Source organism: Mytilus edulis, chromosome 1 (genome assembly GCF_963676685.1).
Source record: "Mytilus edulis chromosome 1, xbMytEdul2.2, whole genome shotgun sequence".
Taxonomy (NCBI): Eukaryota; Metazoa; Mollusca; class Bivalvia; order Mytilida; family Mytilidae; genus Mytilus; species Mytilus edulis.
The window spans coordinates 100074973-100091230 of NC_092344.1; the positions used below are offsets into that span (position 1 = coordinate 100074973).

Here is a 16258-nt window from a genome sequence, read left to right on the forward strand (position 1 = left end):
AGGCTCGCGGGTATAAGATTTTCAGAAAAAAATTAAATATTAATTTTTCATTACAAATTTTATTTATTACCTTAAGTAATTGTTACTATATGGTACAAAACTCATTCCAAAAAATCAATTCGTGTTGGCCCCAGGTGACTTTTAAAATGTAGATATCATTGAAAAAGCTCCAAATTACCTCCCTTTGGTGCAAAAATGCCATTTTTTAGCATTCAAATTGAAATATCTTTTTAACTCATCGGTGACCTATATTTTTTATTGTTGTTTTCGAATAAGCTGTACATAAACTAAATAACTGTAAAATTTAAGCGATTTCTGTAATTTAGTTCTTTTTTTATTTCGATATATTACTGCTATTTCTCCTATTAGTTCAACAGAAAAAAGGACATTAACAAAAATGTATGCTTCTTTCAAAGGCAGATTGTGAGCGTAAATGAACGGTGACCCCATTTTTTTATTTCATTTTTCTATTAAGTATAAGATAAAGTTCATTTATATAGAAAAATATGGAGAAATCCTATATTAAATAAAAAAAAAATTGATTTAGCGGACCCGCGAGCCCCCTTAAGTACTGAGAGATGTTTAATAAAAAAATAATAAGATTGTTTATTGTTTTGTTTGTGGTTTCCGAATATGTGAGTTGCAAGAGCTTAAGCAGAGTTCCATTTGGTTCATATTATCACTTTATTTCATGATTACTTTGTGTACGTATTATGTGTATATATATTGTGTATTTCACTAAAAACTTGTTTTATAATAATCATTGTATTATGATGTGTATGTATCTTTCCGAAAAGGGGCCCATCATGGATTGGTCTGAAAATAATGCCTAATTAGGGTTCAATCTCTTGTTAGGTCAAACGAAAAACTTTATAAAAAAACATTTCCTGCTGCTCCACCGAAAACAAGACAGTAAGAAAAGACTAGTTGGCTAGGAGTCAGAATAATGTTGAGACTTCGTGTTACTCCCTGGCTAAAAAATGGTCCCAGTGTGTCAGTCTAGTACAAAGCAGGTTCATATTTATAATGATTTTCTGTGTTTTCATGTACGCCATGTTATATTTGCCACTTCACATTAAACATCTATCAACCTCAATTAAACATCAAACAAGCGTCCTGTAATATCTTTAATGTATTTAGGTGTTTTTATTAAAAGTAAAGGTAGATATACAGTGTGTGCACTGCGTACTAGTTTCCTTTTTAAAATAGGAACAGTCAGTGTTAAGTGAGATCAAGTCCGAAAAAAATGGTATTTTAAGATTGAACTAGTGACATCAATGATAAATAATGCAAGATAGATGAAAGACTGAAGTGTAAGTAAGAAATTTATCCTGATTACCCTAATTTCTTAGCCAGTAGGTTCAAAGGAAATTCGTGTCTTATTTTGCCATACTACCTAGTGGCAATGAAACGTTTTACACTTCAACATATGCTATTCACTCATGCCTGACTTGTGTATATTAACTGGTGACTCTATGGTAGATGAAATTACTAGTAAGCTTCTTCATTTTATTGATATCTTATTACAAATATTGATATTACAACCATAACCATTGACCAGTCCTGACAAGTATTCATTGCTCCATTTTCTATGAGGGATTCCCAGAAATGGATAAATTCTTTTTGTGATGTAGATCTATCTGAAGAGAGACAAGAATTAGTTTGTTCTTCATGATTGTATAGGTATATGAGTGTAAATATTCTTTTGTTGCCTTTAAAAAAGAAAAACTCAGCACTTCTCTAGTAAAATACTTTTTGGCTTTTCACTTTCTCCAGTGTTAACTTCTGTGGATTTTTTTATAATTATTTTTGACATTCAAATTCTTTTTAAAATATTGTTCATAACTGTTGTATAGATAATGGTTATAATATTGGTGTTAAAGTTAACTAGGTGCATTGTTCAGAATTCATGCTTACGACATGTTTCATCATAGTGATATTTGGCATAGATATTGGTTGTTTGTTGCTTTTTTGTCAGTTGTTGTCTCCGATACATTTTCGCTTTACATTCTCAGAATCTATACACCGCTCAACTGCATGCAGTTTGGTAATGTTCTAGTGACTTTATAATTTAAATGGTGAGTTTACTGATTGGGTAGATTAATGAGGATTGACTGGGTTTTTTTTTTCTTTATTTCCAGTGGCAAATATTTCAAGATAAATATTTGTAACCAGTTACATATACTGTTGATACATGCTATGATTATGCATAAGTATTCGTGTACCTAAGATTCAAGGACTACTCTTATCTCGATATCGAAGGGAATTTAGAATATTTATTTTGTTGAAATGTTTTTTTTTTTTATTTATGCATGTTTGATATATTTTGTATGCCTTTGCTAAAGATTTTTTTCAGAACAGTTTCAATTTCAATGTAAAGACGTCAGTCTTACTTCGCTGACTTTGGACTGTATGTTTTAATCAAAATGTTAGTTTCTTATGCGAGTTTATAGAAAAGATCCTTATACAAGACCATTTATATTTGGTTATCTTTTTAATAGGCATTCTTCCATTCTATTTCCACGCTCCCTTGGTCAATTATTTTAAAATGCTAGACATTTGTTCAAATATTACGATCTCTGACTAGACATGTTGTAAAACAACAGTGTATTTTGCCATTGTGATTTGGTTAGCATCCCTTCACCTTTTTTCTTATATGTGTTTGTTTTGGGGTTTTGTTTCGTCTTTTTTAACAAACAATTCATACCGTGTTCTTGGCATGTCATTATGGAATTCATCTGTTCAAAGACAGTATTCATCATATCCGTCACAACATCTACAGACGACTGTCCACACGAGTCACTTACAGACTTCTGCATACACTGGTAAGAACCAAGAAGTATTCTGAAACAGTAACATCACAATATTACATCCTCGAATAACTATCAAACTAGGATGAAAAACCGTGTCCTGCATTTATTTAAGTTTTTATCTCTGTCTTGACTTTTTATTTTTCACTCTACTCGGTCCTGACTACTTTTTATAGTTTATCCTGACTGTTTTACATACATTGTTATCCTGTCCTAGACCCCCCCCCCCCTAAAATCAAATCCCTTACTTGCACCATTTTTGTTTAACTTGATCTGTGTACGCATCATCTAACATGGATATTTGTTCAAGTTGGCTCTTGACAGTTTCAACATGGTCCTTGTAACAAGCATTAGATCTTTTCTGTACCTCTGGTTTTCTCCAACAAGCATCATGTAGAACCATATCTACAAAATACACTTTTAACATTAGGAACTCAATTGTTTGTCTTATTTTTTGGTTAAAAACGATAATGCTTATATGTTCATTTACTATTTGGGTTTCTTTACTGTGGCAATATCCGAAGGCTGTTTGTCCTAGCCCTTCAATGTGTTTACGAAGAAACACCAAATCCTACAATATTTTGTATATTAGTTGGTATCTGTAGCATGATTTGCTGTACAACTTGAGCTTAGGTTTTTTATATAGATCATTATAATATTGCTCACGTTGTATACATTTCTTAGTCTGCTTGTAACGTATTGTGTGCCTTGTGTTTGTATAGTTTTTCAATAGGAGGACCTTTTATATATCACTAATAGTATACGGTATGGGTTTAATCATTTGTGAAGGAGACGATGACCTGTATAATGTTAACATCTTCATACTTTTGGTATATGGATCGCCGGTTGTCTCATGTCGGATATGATGATCTCTCATAGCAATCATGACACATTCTTTTTTTTCATATACTGAAAAAGGCATCTTGTTTAATGTCCTCCGTGGCCAGATAAATGTAAAAAAAAATGATGTACCGTTGTCGTTGTTTATTCATTTATCTAACTTATTGTATACCTGAAAACCCAGACGTGCATATAAAGTTGACTGTTTTCAGTGTCGTCGCAAAAGTAGATGCATACATCAAGTCATCTGAACATTTCGATAACTTGGGCGTGTAACAGCTCTTGAATTCTCCTCTGTATCTGCAAATTGAAGTAATATCACAAGATTTCGACGTGCATTGCATTATACTGTTGCATGTTAGTATGTACAGTGAAATAGCCATCTTTATGTGTATTGTGGTTGGATTTACCTCGCTGAAAGCTCCTACAACAAAAGCTGGTCCAAACATCAATATATCGTGGAGTGAGTTTAAATTGAAGAATCAGTTTTAGTGTTGTGGGCTGTCTGCCAGCAGTAATGAAATAGAGCAGCAAAGAATATTCTGAGGAAACTGACTCGTAAAAGATATGCCGTACAACCAAACAAAATGATGATTTGTTTTATTCGCCGAGATTTTGATTTTTGAAAAATGTAGAATATATACGTACTTACGAACAAAGACTTTCAATCTGTCTTTTATGAGGCAAAACAGTGAATTCTTCCGATTCAGATACATTCTGCGACAGTTTCCAAGTACACAGATTAAGTCCAACAAAATCGCATCCGTTTACTGTACTCAAGACAACTAAAATGAAAAGTTGTCTATCAAAATTCTGTGTTGTCCAGGAGAAAAAAACTGTAATGTGTTGGTTTCATTTTTACAGCACTGGGTCGATACCTTTGCCGGTGGACTACCAGTCCCCAGAGGTTTGCGCAACTCAGTAGTCAGTACTTCGGGACTGATATGATTTATAACAAACCTTTCTTAGATGGACCTTTTATAAATTTTTAAACAATGAAGACACTAAAGTTTCAACTCCCTCAGGCAAAGTGGACAGTAGATGGTTTAGTCTATTCTTTTAAGGCCTTTTTCTTCATAAAGCTTCTATTAAAACTGTTTAGAATCTCACACATCCTCGGCTTTCAAATATTCGGCTTTGCGCGCTCCTGATGAAGGTAAAGTCAGACTGAAGTGAAATTTTTGTGTTTGCTCTTAATCTATAGAATATCCAGAATATGCTGAAAAGTTAGTGGATATAATGCGGCTTCCTTTAAATCATACTTTGACAGATGGAAAGTCGGAAGAATACTGAAGTATTATATGAGGAATTCGCTCCACAACTCAGTAAAATATTCACCACAATAACAAAATATGGATATATTATTTAAAGTGTATGGATATTGTTTTTTACGGAAGCGTTTTAGCGCCACACTTTTTTTTTATATTTTTCTTCCTATCTTCGCAAAGGTTTGCGTAATATCGCAAAGGTTTGCGTAATATCGCAAAGGTTTGCGTTATATCGCAAATGTTTGCGTTATATCGCAAAGGTTTGCGTTGTAACGCAAACCAAACCTTTTGCGTTGTAACGCAAACATTTGCGATATAACGCAAACCTTTGCGTCACAACGTAAACCTTTTGCGGTATAACGCAAACCTTTGCGTACCTTTGCGTTATAACGCAAACCTATGCGAAATAACGCAAAGGCAAACCTTTGCGTTGTAACGCAAACCTTTGCGATAAAACGCAAATCTTTGAGTTATAACGCAAACCTTTGCGAAATAACGCAAACCTTTGTGAAATAACGCAAACCTCTTGATTTCAATTTTTCATTAAGTTTTGTATGTATATGACCGACTGTCATTCATTTCGTTTGTGGTTTATTAGTAGGTTAAAAAAGAAACATACATCCATGCAAGGCCAAATTATTATATTAAAAATGCATAAGAATAATGGAATACTTGAAGTTCAATTATACATAAATAAAAACTGATTTGTGCATAAAAAAAGTATATAATTTAACATGAAAATAGACGCTATATAGGCATATTTAAATTGAAAGATAATTCTTTTTTTTTTTTTTGAAGCAAGAAATCGTTTTTTAAAATCTCAGAATATGATAAAGATTCTTTGATAGAAAGTCATTGAATTTTCATTTCAATATAGTGAAGTATTTTTAAGATGCTTGGCTAGTAATTTTAATGGAGAGAACATAATTTTATTAATAAAACATCTTCATTCTGTACATTTATTGTCAAAGGGTAGCTTGTTTAAATCTAACCAACTTTACACAGTTCTCAAACGGGATCTTACTGTGGAAGTATATTTATATTCGGTTAAACAACTCGTCTAAACATCAACCCAACAATGTTAGATCTGTAAATTTGCTTTCGCAAATTTTTTGTTCTTCCCTCGCCGGGATTTGAACCCATGCTACTGAGATATCGTGACACCATATCGCCTGCACTGTAGCCGTCCCGCTAGACCACACGACCACCTGGGCTTCATAAAAATGAAGCTTTCGGTGGCCGGGTGTTACCTTTCCACGTCAGTTTTAATCTAGCGTCGTACTACAGTACATGATATATAAGGCATGGAGATGTTATTTTTACAGATCAGATAAATTATCTATAGTAAAGGATCCTACAAATTAATGTAAGATACAGTCACAGAAAATAATTATATTTATAAGTACGTCTGAGCAGACTTGGGGTAATTGTAATTGTAATCATTAATCAGCTGTAATTGATTACAATTTTTCAAGTAATCATTGTAATCATTAATCAACCAAAAATCTGATTACATGTAATTTAATTTAATCAATTACTTTTCAAAATACCCTGTAATCCTGATTACTTTTTGATTACATTCTGATTACAATGAAAAAAATCTTAAACTGTGTTTATGGTCAATAAATGAACAATTTTGTTATTCTTATTTAATAAATATGTACATCTTAAGATAGTTTGGTTTACTTTATAAAGCATTGATTTGTATACTTCAGAAAAAATAAACTGTTACAGTATTGAAAAGTCATCATTATATCATCAAAGTCATCAAAATATATTTTACTGGCCTTAGTAAAATATATTGTACATATATTCAAAATTTAAAGATTTACATATATAATATATATTTGATAATAACTGTTATATTCAAGTAATATTATACTTTTCTTTAATCCTGAATTATGATCTTTTGTTAATATTGTGATTTTTGTCAACTTTGAATTGACAGGTAGGAAACCAATTAAGGTTTGTTTTTATTGCAATTTCCAATTGAGTATAGCTGTAGGACAATGTATATGATAAAAGATTAATCAGACATGTGAAAATTTATCAAATTTTAAGTTGGACAAATATCTTGTTCAAGATAAGCAAATTTTTGTATTTTCTTAAATTGGACATGTAAAATGCAATGATTTATAGGACTTATATTTTGTTTACAATTTGATTAAACAATTCTATTAAAATTTTACATAGTTTTTAACTGGTAACTTTATTTCATCCATATTTTAACTTCCATAAACTGCACCTTGAAATACATATAAAGTCTCAAAGAGGTCAGAAGACAAACAGCAAACTCTAAATGCCATATTCAATTGAAGTCAAAATAATTAAGAGATCAATGCTGATAAAGTGTAATGGGTAATAACCAGTGACACAATGTTCATGTATGTATGTTGTGAACTTTTGTGGTTTATTAAATAGATAGCATTCAAAAAATCAGAATGTGAATATATATGTTCAAACTCTTTTAGGTCATTTTTTAGTAGCAATAAACAAAAAAAAACTATGTTAATTGGACATGCTTTGATACTATATATGCCCTTGAATTTTTACTAGATAACATTTTTGTTCGCTTTGGGGATTCCGTATATCGTCAGATTATCGGAATTCCAATGGGGACTAACTGTGCACCACTTATTGCGGACCTGTTTTTGTATTGTTATGAGTTACAATTTATGACAAAAATAAGCAAAGACCCATCGAAACAACATCTGATAAACAAATTTAATAATACTTTTAGATATTTGGATGATATTTTGGCTCTCAATAATGACGACTTCAGTATGTATATTAATGAAATTTATCCTGTTGAACTTACTTTAAATAAAGCTAATACTAACAATGACCACTGCCCTTTTCTCGATCTTGATATCTATATCACTAATGGAAAGCTGAATACTAAAATTTATGATAAAAGGGATGATTTTTCATTTCCTATCGTTAATTATCCGTTTTTAGATGGTGACGTTCCCTTGTCACCATCTTACGGTGTTTATATATCTCAACTTGTACGATTCGCTCGTGTATGTAACAATGTTTTAGATTTTAACGAGAGAAATTTATGTATTACTGATAAATTATTACACCAGGGTTTTCGATATCACAAACTAGTCAAAACATTTACTAAATTTTATCATCGCTATAAAGACATCATTCGTAAATATAGCTCAACATGCAGACTTCTAATACGTTCAGGTATTTCACATCCAATTTTTATGGTAATATTCTTTATAAAGCACAAAGGTGTCAGTATTCACCTCAGAAACTTACAAAACCTTTGAATAAACTTATTAAGAAGGGATATAATTACGATACTGTTGTCAAGTCATTAAAGATTGCATATTTTGGCGTTAATATTGAGTCACTGATAAGGTCTTTGCATCGGAACTAAACACATTATTTTTTAAAAACAGTTGTTGGCATGACACGGGTTATGTTCTTCTCATATATGTTATGATGGTATGATACTAAACCCCTAACGGGAAGGATTGTGCCTGATGTTCATATGATGAAATCATAATCTTTCAGTCAGTTTAATTGAAGTCTGGAGCTGGCATGTCAGTTAACTGCTAGTAGTCTGTTGTTATTTATGTAGTATTGTCATTTTGTTTATTTTCTTTGGTTACATCTTCTGACATCAGACTCGGATTTCTCTTGAACTGAATTTTAATGTGCGTATTGTTATGCGTTTACTTTACTACAATGGTTAGAGGTATAGGGGGAGGGTTGAGATCTCACAAACATGTTTAACCCCGCTGCATTTTTGCGCCTGTCCCAAGTCAGGAGCCTCTGGCCTTTGTTAGTCTTGTATTATTTTAATTTTAGTTTCTTGTGTACAATTTGGAAATTAGTATGGCGTTCATTATCACTGGACTAGTATATATTTGTTTAGGGGCCAGCTGAAGGACGCCTCCGGGTGCGGGAATTTCTCGCTACATTGAAGACCTGTTGGTGACCCTCTGCTGTTGTTTTTTATTTGGTCGGGTTGTTGTCTCTTTGACACATTCCCCATTTCCATTCTCAATTTTAAGTTTGAAGTTATTATTTTCTAATATATATATAAAACAAAATCTTTTCTAAAAAGTGCTTTAGTTGTATCAAATTCATTCATATCATTCAAAATGTTTGTTCTTTTTAAATTCATTGTAATCAGATGTAATCATGATTACTTTGCTAATGTAATCATTAATTTAATCAGACACTTTCAGAAATGATGTGATCATAAATTTAATTCAATCGTACAAATGACAAAGTAATTGTAATTTAATCAATTACATTGAAAGTAATCGGACCCATCTCTGCGTCTGAGCCAGTGACAACTCTACAACAGATTTATATTCGGTTATAGCTATATTAGCAGGGTTGATTTTGTTTCTTCGGCATAATCTCAATTTACTCAATTTTCTTTGTAATATATATAAAAGTAACATGGATATCGTTTTTTGGTGGCCTTTACAGTTGCTGTTGGGTGTGAGCAATTTAATGCTCCGTGTTGAAGACAGTACTTTAGTCTATGATGGTTTACTTTTACGAATAGTGACTTAGATGGAGAGTTTTCTTATTGGCACTCATACCACATCGTCTTATATTATTCTGCTCATTATTAGTTAAGGAATGACTGTAATATATTTTCTGTCTATTCAAAATAATATAAAAAATGTGGTGCACACTGAATAACGCGCGTAGCGGGTTATTTAACAGTGTACACCACATTTTTTAATGCTATTTTGAATAGACAGAAAAAATATTACAGTCATTTCTTATAATTTAATTCTAAATTCCATTTTAAACCGTAGAAAACCATGAAAAAACGTTGATGACGTCACGGTCACATGACTAAATTATGTCTAGGGGCTGATAACAAAATAACGTCAGCCAATCAGAAGACGCGTTACATCCAAAATTAAATTATTAAATGATTTGTTCTAATTATTCAAGCATTTTACTTTGCAATGACTACAAAGGTGATAAATTTTAATATATTCAGCCTCCTCCACATATCGCAAATGTTTGCGTTATAACGCAAAGGTTTGCGTTATTTCGCATAAGAACGTTTCTAAAGTATTTTATTGTATTTTTGTGGCAAAAACTAAAATGACTAATTTTGTTTGTATACTCACGTATTTTGTATGCCTTTATCAGTAATATACTGTAATGGCCTGACCATTAAGTTTAACCGACGATTGGGCTCAAGCAACAAGACTATCAGGTGCTGATAATTTATTCTTAAACCAATCTAACAAATGGTAAAAAGCTGAAAAACAAATAAAATACAATTTTACAATGTGTTCAATTAATGTTATTATAACGAAATGTCAAAGGTAATTGATAGCACAGTCCGTTGAATGCGAGAAAATGTTGTACTTTCAAGGACAGATAAATTCCAGGTATTTCACGGAGAAAAGGTTCAATCATACGAAAGGCAATTTGAAGGCTTCAAAAACAATGTTGTAAAGTTAACTCACTCTGTGGTTAGCCACGAATTGTGTCCTAGATGACGTTTGTCTTTGAAAAGTTCTCCAGAACTGGTATGACCTTGCAATGTTCAGTTTGAGAGAGGGAAAGGTAGCGACGGTACGATGTTTTAACGTTAAAGATGAATAATCCTCCTAGGTTGGAACACATAATTAGATTAAGAATATAATCAAACGAACTATATAAATTACGGAACGGTGTAACAGAATACTCCCCATCTGATGTCTATCTGATATCACTTTTCCATAAATTTTTCGAATATGTAAACAAGATTTACACAAATGAATTAATCCCAATATAAATTGAATATATACAGGTGAAATGTCCACTATTTCGTGTGAGAAATATCAGATCTCAACGATTTTTCACTATAAAGGTTCCTAATAAGTACGTTCCACGTGAAACTGGGTAGGCACAGTTTTTTGTCCTTTAGAAGAAGGGTGTCTCGGACGACATTGTTGTGTTCTGTAGAATGTTCTATTACTGCTGTATCGATAATGGGAACTGTTTTCTCCAACGTAGTTAGACGGCGATGACGATCGAAGATAGATCGAAGTATAACAAGAGTTAGTAGTTGGTTGTCTTCCGATTTGGCGATATGACACATCTTTGTGAGTATCAGACGAAATTAGGCGTTTCGTCATAACGTCCAATCCTGCAGATCTAGTCGCTCTATCTGTATCTGTAGAGTGGCGTCCTCTATGTTTGATTTTGTCGTAGTAATGTCCAAGAAAAGGTGTTACTCTGTGACGATGTCCAGATAAGACTACTGGTTCCTTTTCACTTATATTCAAGTCAGATTTGACAATACTGCTTCCTCCTCGTAGTAGACGTTGCTCATGCAATGGCAGATTGAGATTGGCAAGAGGTCCTTCTTTCGGAATAGGTTTGTGAATGCTATTGATTTCCTCTCCATGAACTTTAGGTTCTGTTGATTTCGGATTGAAACTTTCTTTATCTATAGATTTTTCTATAGAAGTCACAGATTTTGCTTTTAGTGACGCGAGTGATGTCCCTTTAGATGAATTTGTGCGTTTACCAGGCTTGGTACTAGGTCCTGTACATTCAAGGGATTGCATTGAATGCGATTTAGCGACCTTGGCATTCGAATGAAGGTTTGTGTCGTTATACTGAACAACAATTGGATTCTTGTCCTTGACGGCTATTTCCGGTCTTGAGGCAAGACGTTGTTCTGATTCCGTGATTGAAACGTTAGTTATCTTTGTGTTGACTTGAATAGGAGAAGTTTGCTTGTCAATGTATGTATTTCCAATTATGACCCAACCAAGTCTCAACTTTTGGGCAAATGGAGTTCGGGATGGTCCTAGGCGTTGTTCAAGGACGTGGTGTGCCTCTATAAGGTCCCTTCCAATAAGGAGAAGAATTTGACAACGTTCCTCTATTGGTGGAATGCTTCCTCTGAGTTCTTTCAGATGAGGATGATGCATTGCAACTTCAGGAGTAGGAATTTCGTCTCGATGATTGGGAATATTTTTACATTCAATTAATGTAGGCAGATCAAATTGTACGTCACTATGTACAGATTTTATGACGAAATCTTTTCCTCTTTTCCCGGAAGTAGCTACTCTGCCGGAGCATGTCGTAAGAGAGTAGTTTTCAGGTTTCTCCCGAACGTTAAACAGACTGAAGAATTCAGGCGAGGCAAGAGACCGGTTGCTTTGGTCGTCAATAATGGCGTACATCCTGATAATTTTGTTTGTCTTGTCCTTGTGGTACACGTCCACAGGTAATATCTTGGCACAAGATTTCTCGCTCTTATGATCTTTGTAGATCTCTGTGCAGATCGAACTTACAGAGGTTAACTTTGTTTCAGCTGACTCTGTCTGCTCCCCGCCGTAGGCTTGTCTGGGTGAGCTAAACTGGGAACTTTCAGATTGTTGTGGTCTAGTGATGTGAAGTGCTGTGGTATGTCGTTCACTTCCACACTCGTTACAACTGATACTTGCGTTGCAGTCCCGACTTCTGTGTGTGGTTGACTCACAACACTTGTAGCACACATTGTTTTGTCTTAACATTTCCTTGCGTTCCTCGATTGGTTTGGCTCGGAATGCTCGGCATTCATTCAAGGTATGCTTTGTCTTGTGTAGGATACACAGATTTTGTTGTTGACTGCTGTCTTCAGTTTGCTGTTCAACAGCCGTCTTATGGACGTTGACTTTAGAGTACGTCTGAGGTGTGAACCTTGGCGTAGAGTCTTTTGTATTTGGTGTTACTTTTGATCCAAAGATGAACCCAGGATCGTTCTTAATTTTGCTCATTTCCCTGATGAAGGCAGAGAATTCTGTGAATGGCGGAAAGGCAACTTCATATTTGGACTTGTATCTTGAAGCCCTTGTTATCCACTTTTCTTGGAGTCCGTATGGTAGTTTTTCCACAATAGGATTTATACCGGACGAAGAATCGAAATAAGCAAGCAAACATCCCAGCTTGGGATTTTCCTTGTGATATTCGATTTCTGATAGAATATCAGACAAGTCATAAAGACGTGCGTTATCTTTGTTCGTCAAGGTAGGAAAATTGACGAGTTTACTCGTGATAGAGGCTTCCAACATTTCTGGAGCACCATATCGCTCATCCAGTCTTTGCCATAACCTCTGTAAGCCTCTAGTAGGGTTGTTGGCATTTGATGCCCTAATACTCATGGCATGTTTACCAGACTCTGGCCCTAGCCACTTTATCAGTAGGTCTATTTGTTCCGAGTCAGAAACTTGTAATTCGTCTATGACGTTTTTAAAGCTTGCTTTCCATGTATGGAAGGATTCTGCCCGATCGTTAAAGCTTGTTAATCGAGAGAAAAGCAGGTCCTTACGCAAGAGAAATCTAGTAATCTCCGATGTTGGGTTGATTTGTTGCTGGTGTGCAACAGGGATCTCTTCTATTACGCCTTGTTTTTGGTGTGAAACAGGGATCTCTTCTATAACGTCTTGTTTTGTGCGTAAGACAGGGATCGCTTCTTTACTACCCTGTTTTTGGTGTTCAGCAGGGATCTCATCTGAAAGGCCTAGTTTTTGTATGCCGGTTACTAATCCCAGATCTGGGATAAAGGTAACTTCCGGTGACTTATAATTGGAAGGCAAGACAGCAGATGTCTGTGACAGCAAGTTCTGTGCCACGGATGGCACGAACGCTGGTGCGTCGTGACTCAGCTCGATCTTAACAGGAATTTGTTTTTTCCTTTGAGGTTCTGTTACTTCCTTTACAACAGTTGATACAGGAAGTTTATTGACGAAATCTTGCACGCGCTGGAGCGGGTCTTCCTTTTCGTCAGGGAGATCGCTATACGCTTGGCTATCATCGTATTCCAGGATACGAGCCTCGGCTTCTGCGGCTGCAGCTTCTCTCTGTGCTTCAAGAAGGTTAAATTTGGCTTTAAGTTGGGCCTTTTCTCGGCTTACTCGTGCAGCTTCTTGTTGCATTTGAGCCTTCCTGCGCATAGCCTCTTGTTCTAACTGAACTGTTCTCTGTGCGGCCTCCTGAGCGACTTCTTGTTCCATTTTTGCCTTTTTGTGTGCTGCTTCCTGTTCCATTTCAATTTGTCTGAACAGGGCTTGTTCCTCTAACATTGCTTCCTGTTGTAGGATAATGGCATGTTTTTCTACAAAGGCTATTTTAGACTTGGCAGCCTCTGCCTTGGCACGCTTTCTCCGTGCTAGGCTTGACATGTCTGACACGTTAGAGCTACCACTGCGTGAGGTTTTCTTACCTTTTGAGGTCTTTGTTTTAGTGGATTTGGCCTTTGTTAGGGCGAGTCGATGCTCGTGTAGTTTTTCCATAACAAGTTCCACTTTGGACAGACGTAAATCCAAAGAGAGTTTACATGCATCAATTTCTTTTTGACTCTCCAATGTTCGGGTCCTTTTCAGAAAGTCTAGGTATTCATCTGTGAGCCTACGATAATTATTACAGGCTTTAACAAGTTTGTCCTGGACTGTTAGGAGTTGCTGGAGATCGTTAGGAGGCGTTGTTACTTCCAATAACTGGGATTCAATGTCTGCCCAGAGAGCCTCTAGTTCCTGACAGAACTTGTCACGTTTTTCAGTGAAAGCTCCTTGTCCTTTTTCCGTGAGGTCACGTACTCGCCTAGCCTCGGGAGTTTCATCTGACTGTGATGTATTAGACGGATTTTCTAATAGTTCAGGGACATCTCCTTCTTGGGGCTGAATCTCTTCTTGTTGTTCCACATGACTGGGATCCATGTTGACTCAACGTTGTTGGGTTGCTGTCGAGTTCACACAAGATATGTAGTCCACTGTCAGTGTAAAGGTATGTAAGTTGCTACGTTGTCGTTCCTTGTCTGGATATGTAAAGACAGGTTGTCGTCAATTTACTGTACGTCAAGGGATGACGCGTACATGCAGGGCTCAACAGGTAGGTTGCTGTGTAGCTGTGGAGTGGCGTTATCTGTGAGACACAACAGGCAAGTTGTAGACTTTTTACTGTAATGGCCTGACCATTAAGTTTAACCGACGATTGGGCTCAAGCAACAAGACTATCAGGTGCTGATAATTTATTCTTAAACCAATCTAACAAATGGTAAAAAGCTGAAAAACAAATAAAATACAATTTTACAATGTGTTCAATTAATGTTATTATAACGAAATGTCAAAGGTAATTGATAGCACAGTCCGTTGAATGCGAGAAAATGTTGTACTTTCAAGGACAGATAAATTCCAGGTATTTCACGGAGAAAAGGTTCAATCATACGAAAGGCAATTTGAAGGCTTCAAAAACAATGTTGTAAAGTTAACTCACTCTGTGGTTAGCCACGAATTGTGTCCTAGATGACGTTTGTCTTTGAAAAGTTCTCCAGAACTGGTATGACCTTGCAATGTTCAGTTTGAGAGAGGGAAAGGTAGCGACGGTACGATGTTTTAACGTTAAAGATGAATAATCCTCCTAGGTTGGAACACATAATTAGATTAAGAATATAATCAAACGAACTATATAAATTACGGAACGGTGTAACAGAATATATACAATTTAGACTTTATTTTTTTCTTTATCATCAAAGTTGAAAATCTATATGTTATTTCTATTATCATTATGGAAAATATACCTACATGCAGACGGAAATATCCAACCAAAAATCTTCCCGAGTGACTGCATTTTGACTGAAAGAAATGTCGTTTGTTTTCTCACCTAATTCTTACACGATATATTCTATAATTCACACACTAAGTGCAATCTAATGTTATTGGTCCAATGTTTTTTCCCTTCTAACATGAAAACAAACTTTATTTTAAACACAACTTTACAGTCCCACTCATATTTTGTTTCTTGTTTTTATTGGTATTAATTGATTTAGATGTAGTAGATATGTTTAGTCATGCATGATTTGTTTTGGGAAATTCCTATTTATCTATTTTTTGCATGTATACGCTCTTTAGATGGTAAAACTAGCCTATGCTCTACGTATCTTTTTTTGTGCTTTGAAACTTTTGTTAGGGTATTTTTTTTAGTGATAATTAGGAAGGTCTGGTGGGTTGTTTATTCCAAGTATCGACTCTGTGGTGATTATTTTCGCCTTGTTAGATTTTCGATTGTGTGCATGTAGTTTGGAGTATCGAACTCACCGTACAATATGACTCTTACGATTCTTTTCAGAATTCTCTTAGTAAAAATCGTTTAACTTTTGCTAAGAATAAAAAACTAAAAAAGGATTTCATAAAATTTTGGGAGAATTCCATTTCAAAAAGTATTAATGATAAAAGAGGAAACAAATTAAGGACTTTCAAGGATTTGAAATCGTTTGATATGGAGAACTTTTTAAAATTAGATATAGACAGAGCTAATATTTCAAACTTTATAAGAATAAGGATAAGTAATAGTATTCTTATGATTGGG

At 34.7% G+C, this 16258-nt stretch overlaps 2 protein-coding genes across 4 annotated transcripts; both read right to left on the reverse strand.

The window, feature by feature from the left end:
- Nucleotides 1-1495: 1495 nt before the first annotated feature.
- LOC139520302 (uncharacterized) lies at nucleotides 1496-15802 on the reverse strand. Of its 3 annotated transcripts, none has more exons than XM_071312835.1 (6): nucleotides 15475-15802; nucleotides 4303-4435; nucleotides 3823-3950; nucleotides 3059-3215; nucleotides 2708-2844; nucleotides 1496-1640 (listed from the first exon to the last, which is right to left on the reverse strand). In XM_071312835.1, exons 1-6 carry the CDS (start codon nucleotides 15518-15520, stop codon nucleotides 1510-1512), a joined length of 732 nt encoding a protein of 243 aa, XP_071168936.1. In that variant the 5' UTR covers nucleotides 15521-15802; the 3' UTR covers nucleotides 1496-1509. The 3 variants fall into 3 exon arrangements, with proteins under 3 accessions (XP_071168936.1, XP_071168943.1, XP_071168952.1); XM_071312842.1 differs by having other exon boundaries at nucleotides 1496-1636; nucleotides 15475-15797; XM_071312851.1 differs by lacking the exon at nucleotides 15475-15802 and having other exon boundaries at nucleotides 4299-4414.
- Nucleotides 10124-15377, reverse strand: LOC139497757 (uncharacterized). The gene is made up of 2 exons (XM_071285997.1): nucleotides 15167-15377; nucleotides 10124-14955 (listed from the first exon to the last, which is right to left on the reverse strand). Exon 2 carries the CDS (start codon nucleotides 14608-14610, stop codon nucleotides 10774-10776), a length of 3837 nt encoding a protein of 1278 aa, XP_071142098.1. The 5' UTR covers nucleotides 14611-14955; nucleotides 15167-15377; the 3' UTR covers nucleotides 10124-10773.
- Nucleotides 15803-16258: the final 456 nt, after the last annotated feature.